Here is an 18,794-nt window from a genome sequence, read left to right as displayed (position 1 = left end):
CATTGTGTCAAGCACATTTGTACATTTGTTGCCATCATCATTCTCAAAACATTTGCTTTTTACTTGAGCCCTTAATATAAAGCTCCTCGAATAAAAATAATTTTTAAAAGAAAGGAAAACAGGCTCGCTCACGGTCCCAGGGATGGGGCAGGGCATGGACAGGGCCTCCTCTCACTCACCCTGTATCAGCATGGCACCATGCACACGCGACACGACACTAACGGGCCTTGGACACCCAGATTTGGGTGAGAATGTCCTGGGGGGTGGACTGGCGGGTGCTGAAAACTGTAGCCTCAGGGAGAGGCTGTTGTGTGTGGGGGGTGGGGTGCATGAGGCTCTCCAGACAGCCCAGACAAAAGAGATGTTGGGAGGCCAGTCCACCTGTTGGGGAGGCCTGGGTGGCTGGCCCAGACCCCTGTGCACAACAGACTGGGGCACTGGTTTCCAGGGGAAAGAAAATGTGTGGACCCTTAGCTTCTGAACACAGCTGGCACTCAGCCCTCAGAGTGCATACAGCAAAAATCAGACTGAAGCAACAGGAGAGACACAGGCACCTGCGCCAGCTACCTTAGCCTCTGGTTTCAGAAATTCCTCTGGCTCTGAGATTCCAATCTTTACCCTGACTTGAATCTAGGCTCACTTCCAGGCCATCCCCGTCTACCCCTTCCCCCCAGGCTTGAGGAAAAAGACGTCTAAAATACCACCAGGCTTTTCTTGGGCCTATTGCCTATCTCAGACACGGCTTCACGGACTTTGATGGTGGTCACCCTTGACGGCTACGACCCATAAATCATCACATCCAGCTCATCTCTTTTCTCAGCTCTCAAGTTCCCATTCCCCCACCCCTACATCTTGTGCATCCAGCTCAGTTCATCATAGCAGCCTCCCACTGGGTCCCTCTGCTGCCACTCAAGTCTCCACACACTCAGAATAATTACTCTAAAAATCCATCTGTTTAAATCAGGTCCATGGCTCCCACTGCTCTCAGGATAAGACACAAAACTCTTGAGCTGCCCACACGGCTTTCAGTATCTCTGCATTCCCACGTCACTCCCACCCTCCTATGCATAGCCAGCCGAGCGCCCTGGAATTCCACCAACACAGCCCTCACACTGCCCCTCTGCTGGGTCTCCACCCTCCTGTGGTTCCCTCACTCCTGAACTGCCCACAGCAGCATCGTTCCAGATGGCTCTGCTGTGTCCATCACCCCCACTGAACTGTGACATGAGGTCCTGGGAATAATAATTGCATCCTACTCAGGGTTAATACGGGGCTCAGTAAATGCTGGCTAAATGAATCCAGGCCCTGCCTTCAAACATATAGAAGCAGTACATCATGAGAAACATAAGCACATTGTCATCAAGTTGATTCCAACTCAGAGTGACCCCACAAGACATGAGTAAAATGCCCCTTTGAGTTTCTGAGGCTGAAACTTCACAGAAGTTGACAGCTCTATTTCCCTCCCTCGGAGCAGCTGGTGGGCTTACATGGCTGACCAGGTGATTAACAGCTCAACACGTAGTAACTCTCTACACCGCCAGGGATCCTTTACGAAAAGCATGGAGGCAGGAAAAACACAAAACAAACAGAACGTGGGCTCTAGAGCTAGAAGGGTCTCCGTGCCTGCACAGAGCTGGGGGCCCAGACAAGAGCAGCTCCAGAGAACATGGGCCAGTGGCTTAGAAAAGCTTACTTCAAGAGGGGCTTTAATCACTTCTTGGCCTTTTGGCTAAGATCAAGTTTAAGAGGGGCTCTAGTTGATCCCTGAAGACAGATGGTGGATGTTTTTAACCACTAGTAAGTTGAAACCTTTTCCTGGACATGAGTCCTCCAGGGAACAAAGAAGCCCAAAGTCCCCTTTCTATCGCTACACCAAACCACAGCTTCAGATACTGCAGGCGCCTCTCCAGGTCCTAGGGTAATATAAAACGTATACCCCAGGTTTTCATTCTGGTAACATTGTGACCATATACCTGCATTTCTCCCTCTGGGGAGGCCAGGGGTTGAGGGGGAAATGGAAGATGGAGAAGCAATTCTGGTGGGACAGCAGGAAGGCCCATGGCACCATCCCATTGAGTAGCCGGCTTTGAATAGCAAAGGGATGACCACCACCGCCACCAATTTGGTACTGGGTACTCTATTTCTCCTTCATCAGCCTGTCAAGGGCTGTGATTGTATTTTCCAGATAAAAACCACAATGGCTCAGGAGGTTTCCGAGCATAAAGTTGTTAAGTCAGCATTCACACGGGTGACCCTTGAGAGTCATCCCAAGAAACCTGGATGCCCATGCTTACCCAGACAGGCTGCCCACAACTGCCATTCCTCCTCAGAGTTCTGTGGCACGTACACGCAACCCTGGCCCTGGTGTGTGATCTGTCAAGCAAAGGAACAGAAGAGCAAAAAAGAAAAAAGGAGACATCAAACTGATCTTTGTTTCATCCCAGCCAGGAATTAAGCCAGGGGCCCCAAGATATATGACAGGGCCATTTTCTAACCTCCCAATTATTTGCAAGGGGTTCTGCCTCAAGTCATCGTTCAAGTCACTGAAATGAAACAAAACGACTACCAAGTATTGCACTGGGCTCAAACATGAGTGAATAACTCATTGTGAGGATGGCACAGGGCCCGGCAGCGCTCCCTTCTGTTGTGGAGTTGTGAGTCAGATCTGAATTGCCGGCACCTTGACAGCAGCAACAGGGACTGTCCATCTCTCTACTCGCAGACTCTGACTCAGGATGGGACAGTGCCAACAGATTTTGGTGGGTCAGACGGAGTTAAGGAGTCCTGAGAATGGAAGCGCAATGGAAACTGGAGTGCAGTAAGGTTATTTAACTATCCCAACAACCCAGTCAGCTACAGATGAACAGGCTAGTTACAGAATGGGGACTGACATTCAGGGTTACTTTTTACTATGCCTTTGATGCCCACTTTGTGTGCTGTGGCTTCCACCGGGAAAAGCCAGACGCTTCAAATACTCAATATTTGTAACCTCAAATATTCAGACTCTGGGAAAGAGAGATTTCCTGGTCGAGACGTGCAAATTTTCTTTGGTATTCTCTATTTCTACCCCCTCAAAACTGGCTGCCATTGAGTCGATGCTGGACTCGATGGCAGTGAGTTTCGTTTTGTGGATCTGACGAAAGGGCTTCTAACTGGGTGGGGAACAGGAGGGGGAAAGACCTTGCTGAGCCTAACATGAAAATTCTGTTTAGTAATTTTCTTAAGTTGAGACCCATCCCTTTTCCACTCCTGCCTCGCCTACAACACAGGGAAACGGGACACAGGACAGGTGACCCACGGCGACGGCGCTCCAGGGCTGGAACCACGAGGGCTCGCCGGCCCCGCCCCTCTCTAGGCGGAAGCTTCCACGGAAGCCCTTCCCCCTTCCAGGCTGTTACCCCACCAGCACGACAGGCTGGGAAGGACCGATGGTCGAGCCTTTTTAGCACCCACCTAATACCATCCCTGTCAGATAGGGGCAGATAAACAGCCACTCACAGGGTCACAGAAGAGTCCGGGCCCAGGGTCCTCCGGCTGCAACCCCCGAAGGTCGGCCGCGACGCCGGAAGGCTACGTCATCGCCCTGGGCCCGGCGCAGCGCTGACGTCACGAGGGCGGGGCGGGCCCGCGGCGGGACTGGTGTGCATGTCCGGAGCTAGCGAGGTCCCATATGCTGCGGCGCCCGCTGGCGGGGCTGGCGGCGGCCGCCCTGGGCCGGTCCGCGCCGGACGGTGAGTAGTGGAGGCCCCGCAGGGTGTCCGCGGCGCCGGGGCAGCGGCGGGAGGCGTGGTCGGAGGGCCCTCCGCGGCTCCGAGCGGCCCCGTGCGGACTGCAGGCCCGCTCCGAGGGGTTCTGGCTGCGACGCGCCTCGTGGTGGCCTCGGGTCAGCCAGGCCTGCCCTGCATGATTTCGCTTGAGTCACACTTATCCCACATTGCAGTCGCGATCACTGCGGTCTTCGAGCGTGTGCATGTTTGATTCCGCTGTAATTACAGCTCCGTGAAGCGGCCGCACGTGTTGCAGCATCTGCAATACTCTGTCCAGTGCACAAGGAGCCCTGGTGGCATAGTGAGGTATGCGTTGAGTTCGAAACCACCAGCCGCTCCGATGGAGAAAGGTGAGGCCTTCTACTCGTATACAGATTTAAACAAAAAGTACAAAACCACGACGCCACCAACCAGGGCGCCTGCATACAGATTTACACCCTTCGGAAACCCACAGGGACAATTCTGCTCTGTTCCTTGGATGTCGCTGTAAGTCGGAATCCACGCCGTGGCAGTGAGTGAGAGATGGAGTGCAAGTGGCCCGGTCACATGGTAGCAGTACCTTCCGACTGTCAGAGGAAATCCAGTTTTTTTGCACATGAAATTTGCTCATCTCCCCAGATAAGTTGGTTCCTAAGCTCAGTCCTTGGGCCTGTTCTGATTCTTGCCAAAAGCTTACAGCAAGCAAAATGAGGACAATATAAAGACGGTAGTGAATGTTTTCAGATTTACTGCATTTTAAGGGCTGCTCTTTATAGCCATGTCCTTTTTGTTTGGCTTGTGTGCTTTAAAATTGGCTTGGGTAGTTATTTATTTTCTTCCTGTAGACAGAGGTCACCGTGGATTGACATGGGTTTAATTTTACGTTTAGACAAGTTGAAAACTGGCTCCTAGTATCAAACTTCAAAATTTAAAAGGGGTACTCTCCTAGTAAGGAAAACTCCAGACATTCCATAAAACCCCTGCTGTCTGAGCACCTCGTGCTGGTTGTCCCTGCATGATGAGAAGGGGCACAAATGGGAGGAAGGCTGCCCTTCTATGTTGTGGGCCACTCAGCAGAGTTGACTCTCCCTTGGGCCTGGGTTCCAAAGGCCGCTTCCAAGCCTCTAAGGAGGCTGAGACAACAGGACCTGCCTTGGGCTGCCAACTGCACGGCTGCTGGTTCAAACCCACCAGCAGTTCCGCTGGAGAAAGATGCATTCATCTCCTATAACAGTCTGAAGCTGTCAGTCTTTATGAAAACAGAAAGCCTCATCTTTCTCCAGTGGAGTAGCTGGTGGGTTTGAATGGCTCACCTTGTGGTTAACAGCCCAACACGTATCCCCACTACATCACCAGTGCGCCTCGTCCTATTTAAAAGAGGGTTCCTAAAGGCTAAATGGTTTCACAGTGTTACATATCTACAGGATACCAAAAGTTTAAATATCCCCAGAGCCCTGTAGCCAGGGGCAGTGACAGTTCTGCTCACCCTGCCTATTTAGGAAGGCCTGAGGGATGCTGACCAGCCTTCCTTGAGTCCAGTCCAGTTAGTCCCTCTTATGCAGGCACCTTTATAGTGTGGCCTACACTTTACAAGAAGCCTGGAAGGAATTGACTTACCTACTCTGTACTCTCACGAGGATTGAGTCTTTTCTGTTGATGTCTCCTGGACCCTGGGGGAAGATAGTGGTTGGTGACAGTATCCCTGATGTGATCCAGCCTGTGTGATTATTACTGGGGTCGAGGCAGAAGGCCCTTTGGACAGGCTAGGATTGTGGGGGAAACTGGAAAGAGGTACTTCCATTTCTAGAGCAGAAGTCTTAAGAAAAGCTGTTCAGTGGTAGCAAATGGAGAAAAGTGGTGTTCCTTGTTTAGGGAACATTCTAACCAGGGATTCCAGAGCCTGGAGATACACAGTGGTGCCCTAGAGCCATTCCACTTCTGAACATCTATAGGAATCACGAGTGCCCTTGTTCTGATGCTTGTGGATTTTTCGATTTCTTGCCAGGCAGCTCTGGATTGGAATTACAGAATCATCAGAGAATAGAGGATGCAGACTATCCGTGGTTAGAGGGTTCTGTCTCACCAAAAGAAGGCACCTCCAGCCCTAAGGCCCTTAAAGTGACCTTCAATCCATGTTCTCTTTAGTGTGAGGTGTCATCAAGTCTGGCCTCTGTGCATAGGGCTATAGCCCCATTTGGGTGGCATTCTCTGTTGAGCTGACGATCAAGGATTACAATTCAATATAAAGAACAAAATCTTGACAACGGGACCATAGGTAATAATATCATGATAGATGGAGAAAAGTTTAAAAGTTGTCCAGGATTTTGTCTTGCTTGGATCCACAATCAGTGCTCATGGAAGCAGCAGTCAAGGGATCAAAACACACATTGCATTAGGTGAATCTGCTGAATAAGACCTCTTTAGAGTACTGAAGAGCAAGGATATTGCTTTGAGGACTAAGGGTCACCTGACCCAAGCCATGGTCTTTTCAATTGCCTAATATACATGTGAAAGTAGGACATTGAATAAGGAAGACCAGAAAAGAATCAATGCATATGAATTGTGGTGCTGGAGAAGAATATTGAAAGTTCCATGGACTGCCAAAAGGACAAACCGATCTGTACTGGAAGAAATAATGCCAGAGTGCCCCTTAGAAGCAAGGAGAGCTAGACTTCGTCTTACGTACTTTGGACATATTGCCAGGAAAGACCAGGTGAAGTGGAAGGGCAGTGCCCTCGTTAAGATGGATTGACACGGTGGCTACAACAATTGGAACAATTGTGAGGATGGCACACGACCGGGCAGTGTTTTGTTCTGTTGTGCATAGGGCTGCATCTGACAGCATTCAGAGTCTCCACCTTACTAGAGAATATGATTCAAGACACCGCCTTTTGTTTTCTGGAGGTTTTTTGTTTTTTGGTCTGCGTGTGGAAGGAAAACACTCCTCATGAAAGCCACCCCTTCGAGACCTATAAGTGTCAGTCAGTTCTCCCAACTCTTGGCAATAGCTGGAGCTGAATCGTGGCCTAGATGTCTGTCCAGTGAGGGATATGTCCTTGTCCAAAGTGACTTGCGTGTTAGCTCTGTCAGCTTGCTCACTGAATGGCACCTCGTCATCACATAAGCCAAGTGCATTCCTGGAGACCCTGGTCATGTGGTCATATCTGGTAATAGAGGTGGCTGTGGTCATGCCCCTGACCCTTCAGGGCACAGATTGCCTACATGGTGCTGGGTTGTGCTTCTGGTGGAAGCAGTTTGGAGGCAGACTGGGATCCTTGCTAGCCAGAGACAAAGGAGACTAGAGGCTCAGGTGTGGGTGTGTGGCCTGTGTGGGTGGGCTGGGATTGGAGGAAGATGCCACTGTGTATGATACCAAGTTTAGGCCTGTGCACAAATGTGCATGGGGCTAGGTTTTGTGTCTCAGCCCTTTGGGGATCTGATTTCTGGGCCTCCCTGAGATGGCAGTAACAGTGGCCTTCCTGCCCTGGATCCAGCCTGTCCTAAGGTCAGCCAGGCCCTCTCCTCATGGAGAATCCTTTGGGGTCCTCAGAGTCAGTCACAGAGAGGATTCATTTCCCTATGAATGCATCCAATCAAGTATCAAAATCAAACTTAAGATAGCACAACAACAAAATAAAATGAAACCTAATAGAAGATACTGTACATCATCTTCACTTCTCTGTTCTGACATCTTGACCTTGTCCACCTGGAGCTAGGTCAGATCTCACAAGTTAAAAGGACACACTCCTTCAGACGGCCAGGTTGACCTAAGAGACCAGCTATAGTACCCCTCACTTCTCAACTACAGGCTATAAATTTGGGGGTTCCCTCTATCTCATAAGCTCAGGGGTTCCCGGGGCCCGTCATTTCTGACCTGCTGGCTCCTGCTAGCCTTTCAGGTTCAGTAGTTCACTGGAATGGCTCACAGACTTCATGGAAGGCAGACACTTAGGGCTGCAGTTTCGAATAGGAAAAAGGATACCACAAAAGACACAGGGTGAGGTCTGGTGAGAGTGAGGGTTCCCACCATGGAGCCCCCGTGTCTCAAAAAAGTGAGACAGTACCCTGCTCGCGTGCATGAGTAAATTTTTACCAATCAGGAAGCCCAGGGACCTTCTGTGTCCAGAGCTTTGATTGGGGGTCTCAGTATGTGATGCAGGCTTCAGCCCTTGACTCCTGAGGTGATGACAAGGAATTACACAGTAGCTCATTCTGGCCTGACCGGCCCACCCAGAGTCACTGTTTCACCTCACCTAATCCATTAGTTTGCTGTCCTCTGGAGGCACTTACATTCTGCAGGATTTTTTAGAGACTGCCTTTCAGGAATGGAGAGCAAAGATCAAATTCCCTGGGTGAAGTTAATGGAAATTTCCCACCTTCCTCGAAGTGGACTCAAACCAGAATCTCAACCGCCATCAAGTTAATAACAACTCAGAGGTACCCAGTAGGACCCGTGAATTTCCAAGACTAACCCTTCATGGGAGTAGAAAGCCCTGCCTTTTTCTATTGGAGTGGTTAGTGGTTTTGAACTGATGACCTTGTAGTTAGTTAGCAGTTAGCAGCCCAACGACACATAAGCACTACGTCGCCAAGGGGATAGTCTTGAGCACATCACCACCCACGTGTTTACAGGTATTAGAAGCAGTGATGTCCTGGCCTCCTGGGTGGTCTGGGAGGATGCGTGGTGTGCTGAGCCAACTGGGTGAGGTTTCCTGGCTTGTGCTTATGTGACATCAGTGTTCATAGCCTGTGCTGCTCGGCTTCTGCGAGGTGTTTGGGTAGCCCCTCTTCTTGGGCCACACTCTTCTACAAGCACACGCTGCTCTGGTAGGCACATGGGAAGGGGGAAGGGAGCTGGGAACCAGACAGGTGACCCCCACCAAAGGCTAGACTCCCCCTCCTCAGCAGGACACCTATTGGCAGGAGGGGAATAAAGGTTCCTGGGAATGTGTTAGGGGAGTGGCAGGACCGGGCACTGTCTTAGGAGGCCCATGAGAGATGGAACTACAAACTGCCCGCAGCTGAGGTGAGGCCTCCCTGCAGCATCCCCTGCAGGATTTTTTAGACACTGCCTTTCAGGAATGGAGAGCAAAGATCTCCATCAGGGACTGTATGGCTCTCTAGTCTCATCTCAACCTTCTGTTGTCCCTCCCCAGTCAATCATCCCCCCCGCACCACCACCCCAGCCAACCACACACACACAGGTGCTGCCTGCAGGTACTCTGCACCCATCCTCTCTCACCTCCCTTTTCCCGTCCTTGAGCAGGTGCTGCCCCTCAGAATTTGTCAAGTAGAAACTGTGCCGTGTGGCCTTTGCCATCCCCGCCCCTATCACGGGCTTGGAGCAATGGGCAGTCTCCTTGCTCTGGGTGAAGATCTAGCAAGGAAGGGCTTTGCGGAGGGAGTGAGGGGGAGAGGCCACCCACTGAGCCCTTAGCCTTGTGCCCATCTGTTTCCGCCCCTGGGCCTCATGCCTGCAGCAACCCCACAGGGCTCTCAAAGGGTATATGTGTGCGGGCCAGCTGCCTCATTCCCACACCGAAGATGTAGCTCTGCACAGCCTAGAGACCCTTGTCCACAGGGACCCTGCCCACAGCCGACCTTGAGAGCCTCACCTTGGAGCAGGGAGGAGCCACGCTGCTTCCTTGGGAGGCTGTGACCCCATCACACCAGCCTAATGTGCTCCTCAGCCAGGGGCCAGGGATCTCAGGACACACTCAGCGACAGCATCTTTTTTGTGTTTTGTCTTGGCCAAAGCTTTTATTGAATATTCTTTACTTGTTTAGCACACACTTTAAATCATCAGTTGTCAACCTGTGGGTCACAACCCATTTGGGGGTCAAACGACCCTTTCACAGGGGTCGCCCGATTCATAACAGGAGCAAAATCATAGGAAGTAGCAACGAAAATAATTTTATGGTTTTGGGAGGGGATCACCACCACATGAGGAACTGTATTAAAGGGTGGGGGCATTAGGAAGGTTGAGAACCACTGCTTTAAATGGTCCTAATGGGGGAGGGGGATGCTCTTGCAGCTTCGCAAGGAAGTGGCAGGAAGGCCACACCCGGGCCTGCACCATCCTGTTGTTGGGGGCCTAACAGGTGAAGAGCCCCTTCCTTGGAAGCACCTGACCTCGGGGTTTCCAGTTGGCAGACACGCTGGCAGCTCACAGCCGTGGAGCAAGCCCAGCCAGCCGCCTAGGATCGTCGTCGCTCTGGGCCGAGTGAGCCACCTCCCATGGGACAGGTCTGGGTGATTGCGAGAGCCCTTGGTATTGCTGCCTCAGTGCCTTGGGAGAAGCCAGGGGAAGTGGCCTCCAGGGACGCTTCAGAGAGGACCACTAGTTCACAAGCCGAGTCTTCCTTTTGCTTATGGAAAGCAGTGCCATTAAATCCGATTAAACAGCTTTTACTCTTTCCTCACAGAGCATAAAAAGTATGGAAGATTTTTTTCAACAGGATCTTTTTTTAAGTAGCACAATTTTTCATTTAATGATCCTTGGGTCATCATGACAGAATTGGCCCTACTTTTTTGTTTTTTTCTTGGGACAGGGATTTTGGACCAAAATTTTGTTTGATTTTAGTATCCGCATCTGCCTCCCCCTCTTATCAGATCAGCTTCTTCCCGGGCCACCACCTCCACCACTTCGTGGTGCTCCCTGGTTGAACTGCTGTGGAAGGCCCGGGAGGGAGAGGGGGCTCCATAGAAAGGGGAGACCCTCATTCTCATCAGGGCTTGCATTTCTGCTGAGCACCACGGATGCCGTGCTGTGAGCATTCTGGTGCAGACCAGCTGGACAGAGCAAGGAAGGAAAATGCCAGAGATGATTTAAACATGCACACATCCCCTCCCCACCCACCCACCCCCACATGCAAAGAAATCAAACCGTTTGGGTTTACTAGAGCAGTTATTCTACCTACACATCAATGGGGCCATTCTGATTTCACAACAAAACAGAGGACTCGATGTAGGCAAGTTACAGTGCCATTGATACAGGGACGAGGGAGGCTAATCTTACACCCACCTACCACTCCTTTACAGAGATCAGCTGACATTGGGTTACTGGATGGGTTCTGGCCTGGGGTTGGGGAAAAGGAACAGGATAGTTCATTTACACAAATCTTCAGGTGTAGTGGAGAGGTTTTAAAACAATTAAAGTTTGAATTCCCTAAAGTTACATTGTTTGCATTAGGTAAACTCTTGAGTGTCCTTGTGGTTAATAAATGTCTTTGTCATAAAGGAGCCTGCAAATCACCTTGTTCCACTGGGCCTCAGTTTCCTTCTTCTCATCAGCTCTACTGAGAGCTGAATGGTGCTGTGGGTTAGATAGTGGGCGGCTCACCACCTAGTGGGCACTTCCAGCTCCCCAGCAGTGCCGTCTGCTCCCATAAACATTCACAGGCTTACAGACCCCAAGGGTCGTTGTGACTCAGAATCTACTCCAGTGGCCGTGGATTTAGGTTTACTTTATTTCACATAGTGACGAGTTATGCAGGGAACCACTCTTACTGGAAATAGGACAGCCAGGGTTGGCTTCTCTGAGGAGGGGACAAAAAATGGGGGTCAAACTGGGGGGGGGGCTGCCATACAGAGATCTCGGGGAGCAGTACAGTACTGAGGTGAGGCCAGATGGCTGCACTGGACTCTGGGAGACCAGTGTTCCTGGGGCAAGAAGGACGGTGCAGAAGCCAAGGGAGGTAGGATGTGGGAAACCAGCATCCCTGGAGGGAAAGGGCCACTGGGCAGAGACACAGGGAGCATGTCATGCCGCTAGCTGTCCATATAGGGACGTCTGGCAAATGTCAGTGTGGGCAGATCCCGAGAGAGTGATGGGGCTGGGGAGGAAGATGGTCAGAAGAGGGGTGTGGAGCAGGGCCTTTCAAGGGGCAGCGGTGAGGAAGGGGACACAGCTACTGCATGTGAAGTGGTCGCCTGCGGAGGATGAATCTTGCAGGGGCAGGCAGAGCCTGGTCTTTCTCCCACAGAGCTTACCAAGTGGTTCCCCCCAGCCCTCGGGGAAGGCTTTCACTTTCGGTTGGCTCACAGTTAAAAAGGAAGGTCCTAAGCGCCTTTCAGCTGATGAGTCCAATGTTCCTTGGTGGTCTCTGTGTGTCCTGGCATCAATCTTTTGGGTTAAAGGTGGCTCAGAGTACAGGCCCCCGAATCCAACATCCATGCCCTGTTCCTGGCCCTTTCTTGGTAGTATTAGTCCCCTCTTTTTGCTCCTTGATGCCCCTTTATCTCTTGTACAATAAGAGATGTTGCAGAGAAACTCCCCTTAGAGCAGATCAGGGCTATGGCATTTGCCCACCTCAGCGATGTCCCCATCCATGCCCCCCACCTTCCCTTCCACCAGGCTCTCAGTACTCAGATCCCCTCCCGCAGGGCTGGGGACCCCACAGAAGAGGGAGGAGACGCTGGAGCCTGAGTGGTTGCCGCATGTGTGCAGCACAGCGCGATGCTGAGCGGTTAGGTTGGCCCCGGTCTCAGGTCACAGAGGGCACAGGGACAACAAGGGAGCTTCAAGGGAGTGTGGTTGTGGCGGTCACTGGTTTCAGCATATGGAACGTAGCAGGAGGGAGAGCGGGCCAGCACTGGTGGAGAAAGGGCCACAAATGTAGGGTGGTTGTGCGCCGACAGACCTGAACCTGCAGTCCAGTGCTGCCCCGGAGATGAGCTTCCTGGTGCGGGCCACATGGGAACCTGTGTGCACCCCTTAGAGGCCCTCAGCCTGTGCCATCCCTCTGCATTCAGCCCCTGGGTTACCTGTCGCCCAGGAGCTGAAAGGGAGAGAATGGAGGCAGCCTCAAGGTCACCAGGGGCACAGGGACCAAAGTAGCTGTCACCCAAGGGGGCACCAGCCATTGCTTTGGTCCTGTATTTCTCCCAAAATGCATGTGGCCGGAGGGGACTAACTCCCTAGGGTCTCAGATTTTTTTCTGTTTAAATAATACCTTTTTCCCCCCTCTTATAAAGCTTTTACCTGGACTGTGGTTTTTAAAAACTCAAAGGTGCGTTATGTCTGCATTTGGCACTAACCTTGGAACCCTTTTTGAAGAGAAGTCAAAAGAAGTCATCTTGATTTGATGAAGTAGTGAATAGATTTAGGAAAACTTTTTTGTGGGGGCGGGGCCGTGAATAAAACATTTCTTTAAAAGCTCATTGCCACTGAGTCTCTTCTGACTCTTAGACAGCAGCCCGATACCAGAAGCAATGTGTGCCTGGGTGGCGGTTAGACACAGTCCTGGCTGCAGAGGCTGGGGGCATGACATCAGAGGCTCTCTCACCGCAGGAGAGGCAGGAGCTGTCAGCATCCGCCCACAGCTTGTTCCTTTGGGAATCATCCTCTCATCTCTCTCGCTTTTGCCAGTCGTCCTTCCCGCAGCACTCCGCTCTGGCGAGCTCCGTCATCCCTTGCGGTGGGTGCACAGACTCACCGCCCACCCTCGACTGTGAGGTTCATTAGGGAAGTAACAGGTGCAACTCAGAAGGAGCAGGGAGTGTATCGACAGCCTGGAAGGCCCCCCCACCCCAAGTGGTGAGCCTGCCCGCCCCATCTAGTGCAGGACAGCTCTCTCAGCCATGCCTTCTAGCTCCTACTTCAGTTCTGCTGCTAAATGCTAGAGACGTCTCCCTCTGCCAGGGAGCCTCCCGCCTGAAGACACTCGCCTGTCTTGCTCTGTGGGTTGGCAGGTCCTCTGTACCCACCTTGCTGCTCAGGCCAGAAGCCCGCCGCACCGTCTCGCACCTGTTCTTTGGCTCTCCTGCCACCTCACCCTCTCACACCACCTTCAGTGTTACAGTGCTGTCTCCTGTGTCTAGCAGGTTCTCAGCACTGGGACTGTCAGGCTGTAAAACACTGCCGCTGTCTCCTTGATGATAGTCAGGTACACCTCTCAGCATCTGGGACTTAGCTCCCTTTAAGCCAAACAGGAGAGCAAACTGACCAATCCCATACAAGGGTTCCATGGTCCCACCCCCCACTACGGTTTCAGGCACCCAGCAAAACTGCAATCATCTTGGTGGGCCACAAGTACCTTATGTGCACCATCCCGCCCAATAATTTTGCGGGAGTTAACAAGAATCGTGGCTAGTCCATTGCCCCCAATAATCAGACTGGGAAATCCCATTTACTGGGGCATTTTGTTCTAGCTCAACCTCACACCCACCCGCATGCTAATCTGTTCTGTGGGGGTGGCTGGTGTTGGGGAGCTTGCTCTTTTGAGTGCAGGGTCAGTTTTTGCAAGACCATGGTGTTCTTACCTGAGCCGCACCCGTAAGATGGTGCCCCATCGTTTCCAGTTTGTTTTCCTGAAGAGGGTGCTTGCCCAGTGTTGAGGGTAGGCCCCTAGTCGAATATCCCTGTGCCCAGCCCCTCCCTGCCCAGTCTTGTTTAGCACTATGGTCATTTATTTGATTGGCTCTCCTGCACCGAGTCCTGCCTTCAGCAGTGGTTCTCCACCTTCCTCAGTCCGCGACCCATTCATACAGATCCTCATGTGGTGGTAACTCCCCAACCACAGAATTATTTTCGTTGCTACTTCAAAACTGTGATTTTGCTACTGTTATGAATCGGGCGACCCCTGTGAAAGGTTTGTTCAACCCCCAAAGGGGTCAAGACCCACAGGTTGAGAACCACTGCTTTAGCGCATTCTGCGTAACACTCGCTTTTCTCCCTCACGCGCAGCAAGTATTTCTAAGAACCACTGAGCCCTGCTCCACGCTGCCAGTAAATTGCGCCGGCCTGGAAAGATCGCTCACGCTGGCAGGGCTGTCACTGGACCTGCAAATCCCACCAGGGATGCCTTCTTGTCGGCCGTTCTTCTGCATGGGCAGCGCAGGGAGCTGCCGGAACGGGACAGCAAGTCTCGAGGCCGAGTGGTGCTCTCCCAGGAGGAGTTCCTGCCATGCGACCGATGGGCAGGAGGGAGAGGCCGTCTGCCAACTTTGCTCAGACTCGCACAGATCTGCGTGCAAACCCAGCGCCATGAAATGTCACAGATCAAAACCGACCCGGGTGGGGCAGAATCCCCTTGCCCGACCAGAACCAGAGCCCGTGTGGAAGACCTGCTCTGCAGACATCACCCCCCTGCAGAGAGCTTGCACGTCCTTTTGTCCTCATCACAGAAAAGAGGGAACAGAAGAGGCAGAGTAGTGAGACTCTCACAGCCACTCCCCCCACAGGACAGCTGCTCCCGGCAGCAGGATGGCACATTGTCACCCAGCCTTTTGTGGGACTTTGCTATTCTAACAGACAGCCTTTAAGAAGCAGGTGATGCAGTGTTCCTGGTACAGAAATGGGGGTCCAAGGGGATGGGCTTTAAAAGTTCATTGAAAATCCATGCTCTGTTCATTCAGTTTTTCCATGGACTTGTTGAACTTCCCTTTCGAGAAAGCATCTGGATTCTTAATGAAACTGGACAGCGTCAAGCCACACACCGTCAGTGGGGAGGGGAGTTGAGGGTTGGTTAATGACAAATGAGCCTCCAGATATCAGCAAATGGAATGGAGTAGCACATTAAACGCCTCGTGCATAGCCAAGGGTGTCGGTACACACAATATGTGAAGACACCGTCAGTCAAGGCCCAGTTAGACACTAGCGTCTGGATGCCAAGCCAGCAAATGGAAGGTGGGGGCCTGCTCTTCGTGGGGGTGGCAGCCGGCTGGGGAGGATGCAGGCAGTATGTGGTGAGAGGCTTTCCCAGGTCCAGCACCACTGGGGGAGCTTGGGGTGCTGGCCAGAGGCATAGAAGCAGAGTGGGTGGGCCCACGGGGAAGGCAGACTCTTCCCTGGGGAAAGCAGGAAGAATACCAGGAAGGGCACCAGAGCCCAGCGGGAGTCCAGGCTCCATACTAGTGATGGACCCTCGTCGCAGGACATTTGGAAGAGGAAAGAATGCAGAGATCACCACTCTTGACCTTTGGTGGACTTCCTCCGTTCTCTTCCTATGTCTTTTTAAAAAGCAGGTCATCATTTTCATTTATAACCTTTTAAACAATTTGAGGTGAAATTCACATAACATAAAGTTAACCCCTTTAGAATAGACCGTCCCCAAGTGATAAATGTCTGGCGTAACATCCAGTTTATATACCAACCTGTAGTTACAAACCAACCCCCACCGAGCCTATTACAAATTTGAGACACAAAGTGGTTTGTAATAGTGAGGAGGCGCTACATTGTGACATAAGTCAAAACATTATTATTATGACTATTGCTAAAGGTGTTTTGTGTATCTGCAATCATTTCTTTAATTTTTGTGTGCATAGAAAGGTACACAATAGGCTGTGTACTGAGACAAACATTTGACTTACCTGATGCTAGCCTAAGGGCTCCATTCCGTGTGAAGACCGACTGAGGGATGGGACCCGGCCTATAAACAATTTAGTGGCGTTTCATAGGCTCATAGTGTGCTGCTACAGTCAGTGCCCTGGTCTCTTTCCGTAAGATTTCGTCAGCCCAAAGCCAGATCCTGTACTCAAAAACACTGCTTCCCCTCCCAGCCCCTGGCAACCACTGATACATGTGCTGTCTCTGGGGATTTGTCTGTTCTGGATTTTTTTCTTTAACTGCTTGAAACTAGCCCATGTGCTGCGTAAGCATTCTTGTCAGTTTCAGTGTTAGATTTCCTCCTCTTGTAACCACGGAAACATCAACAGGGAAGAAGCCGGAGGGTTGTCAAGGCTACACACACACACACAACTACACACACACACACCTGTTTGTGGACAGGGAAGAAGCCGGAGGGTTGTCAAGGCTACACACACACACACACAACTACACACACACACACCTGTTTGTGGACAGGGAAGAAGCCGGAGGGTTGTCAAGGCTACACACACACACACACACACACACACACACACCTGTTTGTGGAGTGTAAACTCACAGGGAAAAACAAAACACAGCTGCACAGCCCAGCTCATCCTGCCCCCCACCCCCTTCTCCTTCCCTCCTTGTACCTCCCCCCTCACCACAGTCTTTGAAGTCTGCCGCTTTTGCTTTGGCCAACCCATTTCTCTGAGTGCCCCACCCCCACCTTTTATAGTAGTGGAATCATGCAGATTAACTTTGCTGAACATCATTGCTTCCAAATGCATCCATGTCGTGAGGTGTTTGACAGTATCATTGTTTTCAGAGGTGCGTAGTACCCCATTGTACGTATGTGTATACGGGTGTTTCTCCATTCCTCCATGCGTGGGCTTTTTGGTCGTTCCCATCCTTGGTCATGCTAAACACGGGGTGCATGTTGTTATCGTTAGGTGCCGGCCAGTTGGTTCCAACTCCGTGACCATGTGGACAAGGACGAAACCCTGCCCAGTCCCGCACCGTCCTCACAATTGTTCTTAAGCGCGAGCCTGTGGTTACAGCCAGTGTGTCAATCCATCTTGTCCTCCTCTCCGTCACTGCCCCTCTGCTGTACCAAGTTAGTGTCCTTCTCCAGGGACTGCCCTTTCCTGATCATAGGTCCAAAGGATGTGAGAACAAGTGTTGCCATTCTAGCTTCTGGCTGTACTTCTTCCAAGACAGATTTGTTTGGTGTGCATATTTGTTTTTCATTTCTGTGAGGTATGTACCACCGAGAGAGATGGCAGCGTCCTGTAGTAATTCCGTGAATTTAAGGAGGCTCCGTGCAGTTTCCCATAGTGGCCGTACCCTTCTGCAGCCTCACCCGTGCCTGTGCACGTGCTCCAGGCTCCCCACACCCTCTGCAGCACTGACTCTTCTCTGGTTTGCTTCAAGTCTCTCTCTTCGGTCAGTGACACGGTGTCTCATCCTTGTTTTAATTTGTATTTCTCTTGTACCTAATGATTTTGAGCATTTCTTCATGGCTGTATGGATGTTGTCTTCCTGAGGGAATGGTTTCTCTATGTCTTCTGCCCATTTTTTAAAATCATTTTATTGGAGACTTGTACAACTCATCACAATCCATACATCCACCCATTGTGTCAAGCACATTTCTACATATGTTGCCATCATCATTCTCAAAGCATTTGCTTTCTACTTGAGTCCTTAGTATTGGCTTCTCATTTTTCCCCTCCCTCCCTCACCCTTCCTCCCTCATGAACCCTTGATAATTTATAAATTATTATTATTTTTTTATGTCTTAGACTGACCAATGTCTCCCATCACCCACTTTTCTGTTGTCTGTCCCTCTGGGAGGGGGTTATATGTAGATCATTGTGATCGGTTCCCGCTATCTCCCTCCCACCTTCCCCTTCCCCTCCTGGTCTGGCTACTCTCAATATTGGTCCTGAGCAGGGTCTGTCTGTCCTGGATTCCCTGTGTTTCCAGCTCATATCTGTACCCGTGCACATGCTCTGGTCTAGATGGATTTGTAAGGTAGAATTGGGGTCATGATAGTGGGGAGGCGGGGGGGAACATTAAAGAACTAGAGGAAAGTTGTATGTTTCATCGGTGCTATACTACACCCTGACTTGCTCATCTCCTCCCCATGATCCTTCTATAAGGGGATGTTCAATTGGGCTTTGGGTCTCCACTCCACACGCCCCCTCATTCACAATGATAGGATTTTTTGTTTTGGGTCTTTGATGCCTAATACCTGATCCCATGGACACCTCCTGATCACACAGGCTGGTGTGCTGCTTCCATGTGGGCTTTGTTGCTTCCCAGCTAGATGGCCGCTTGTTTACCTTCAAGCCTTTAAGACACCAGTAGCTATATCTTTTGGTAGCTGGGCACCATCAGCTTTCTTCATCACGTTTGCATATGCACCCACTTTGTCTTCAATGATCGTGTAGGGAAGGTGAGCATCATGGAATGCCCTTCTACTACCTTAATACTAAACCTATACATATATGCACAAAGCTCTATTTCCCCATCCTCATATATAAATATATTTGCATATGTACGTGCCTTTATTTAGACCTTTATAAATGCCCTTTACCTCCTAGCTCTTTCCTCTATTTCCTTTGACTTTCCTCTTGTCCCGCTATCATGCTCAGTCTTCATTTGGGTTTCAGTAATTCCTCCCGGTTACATGACCCTTGATCACATCCTACCAGGCCTCCTACACCCTCCTCACCACC

At 51.1% G+C, this 18,794-nt stretch overlaps 1 protein-coding gene across 1 annotated transcript in view; it reads left to right on the top strand.

The window, feature by feature from the left end:
• Window positions 1-3,654: 3,654 nt before the first annotated feature.
• GUK1 (guanylate kinase 1) overlaps window positions 3,655-18,794 on the top strand; it is a 26,127-nt gene continuing 10,987 nt past the window's right edge. Inside the window, exon 1 of the mRNA XM_045284647.1 lies at window positions 3,655-3,731. Within this exon, the coding sequence (XP_045140582.1) occupies window positions 3,671-3,731 (61 nt within the window). The 5' untranslated portion in view covers window positions 3,655-3,670. The remainder of the gene's footprint in view (window positions 3,732-18,794) is intronic.

This window comes from Echinops telfairi, unplaced genomic scaffold (assembly GCF_000313985.2).
Source record: "Echinops telfairi isolate 266 unplaced genomic scaffold, ASM31398v2 ScPeMD7_7469;HRSCAF=8507_0, whole genome shotgun sequence".
In the NCBI taxonomy this organism is placed as follows: domain Eukaryota; kingdom Metazoa; phylum Chordata; class Mammalia; order Afrosoricida; family Tenrecidae; genus Echinops; species Echinops telfairi.
This window is presented reverse-complemented; position numbering and strand designations above follow the sequence as displayed.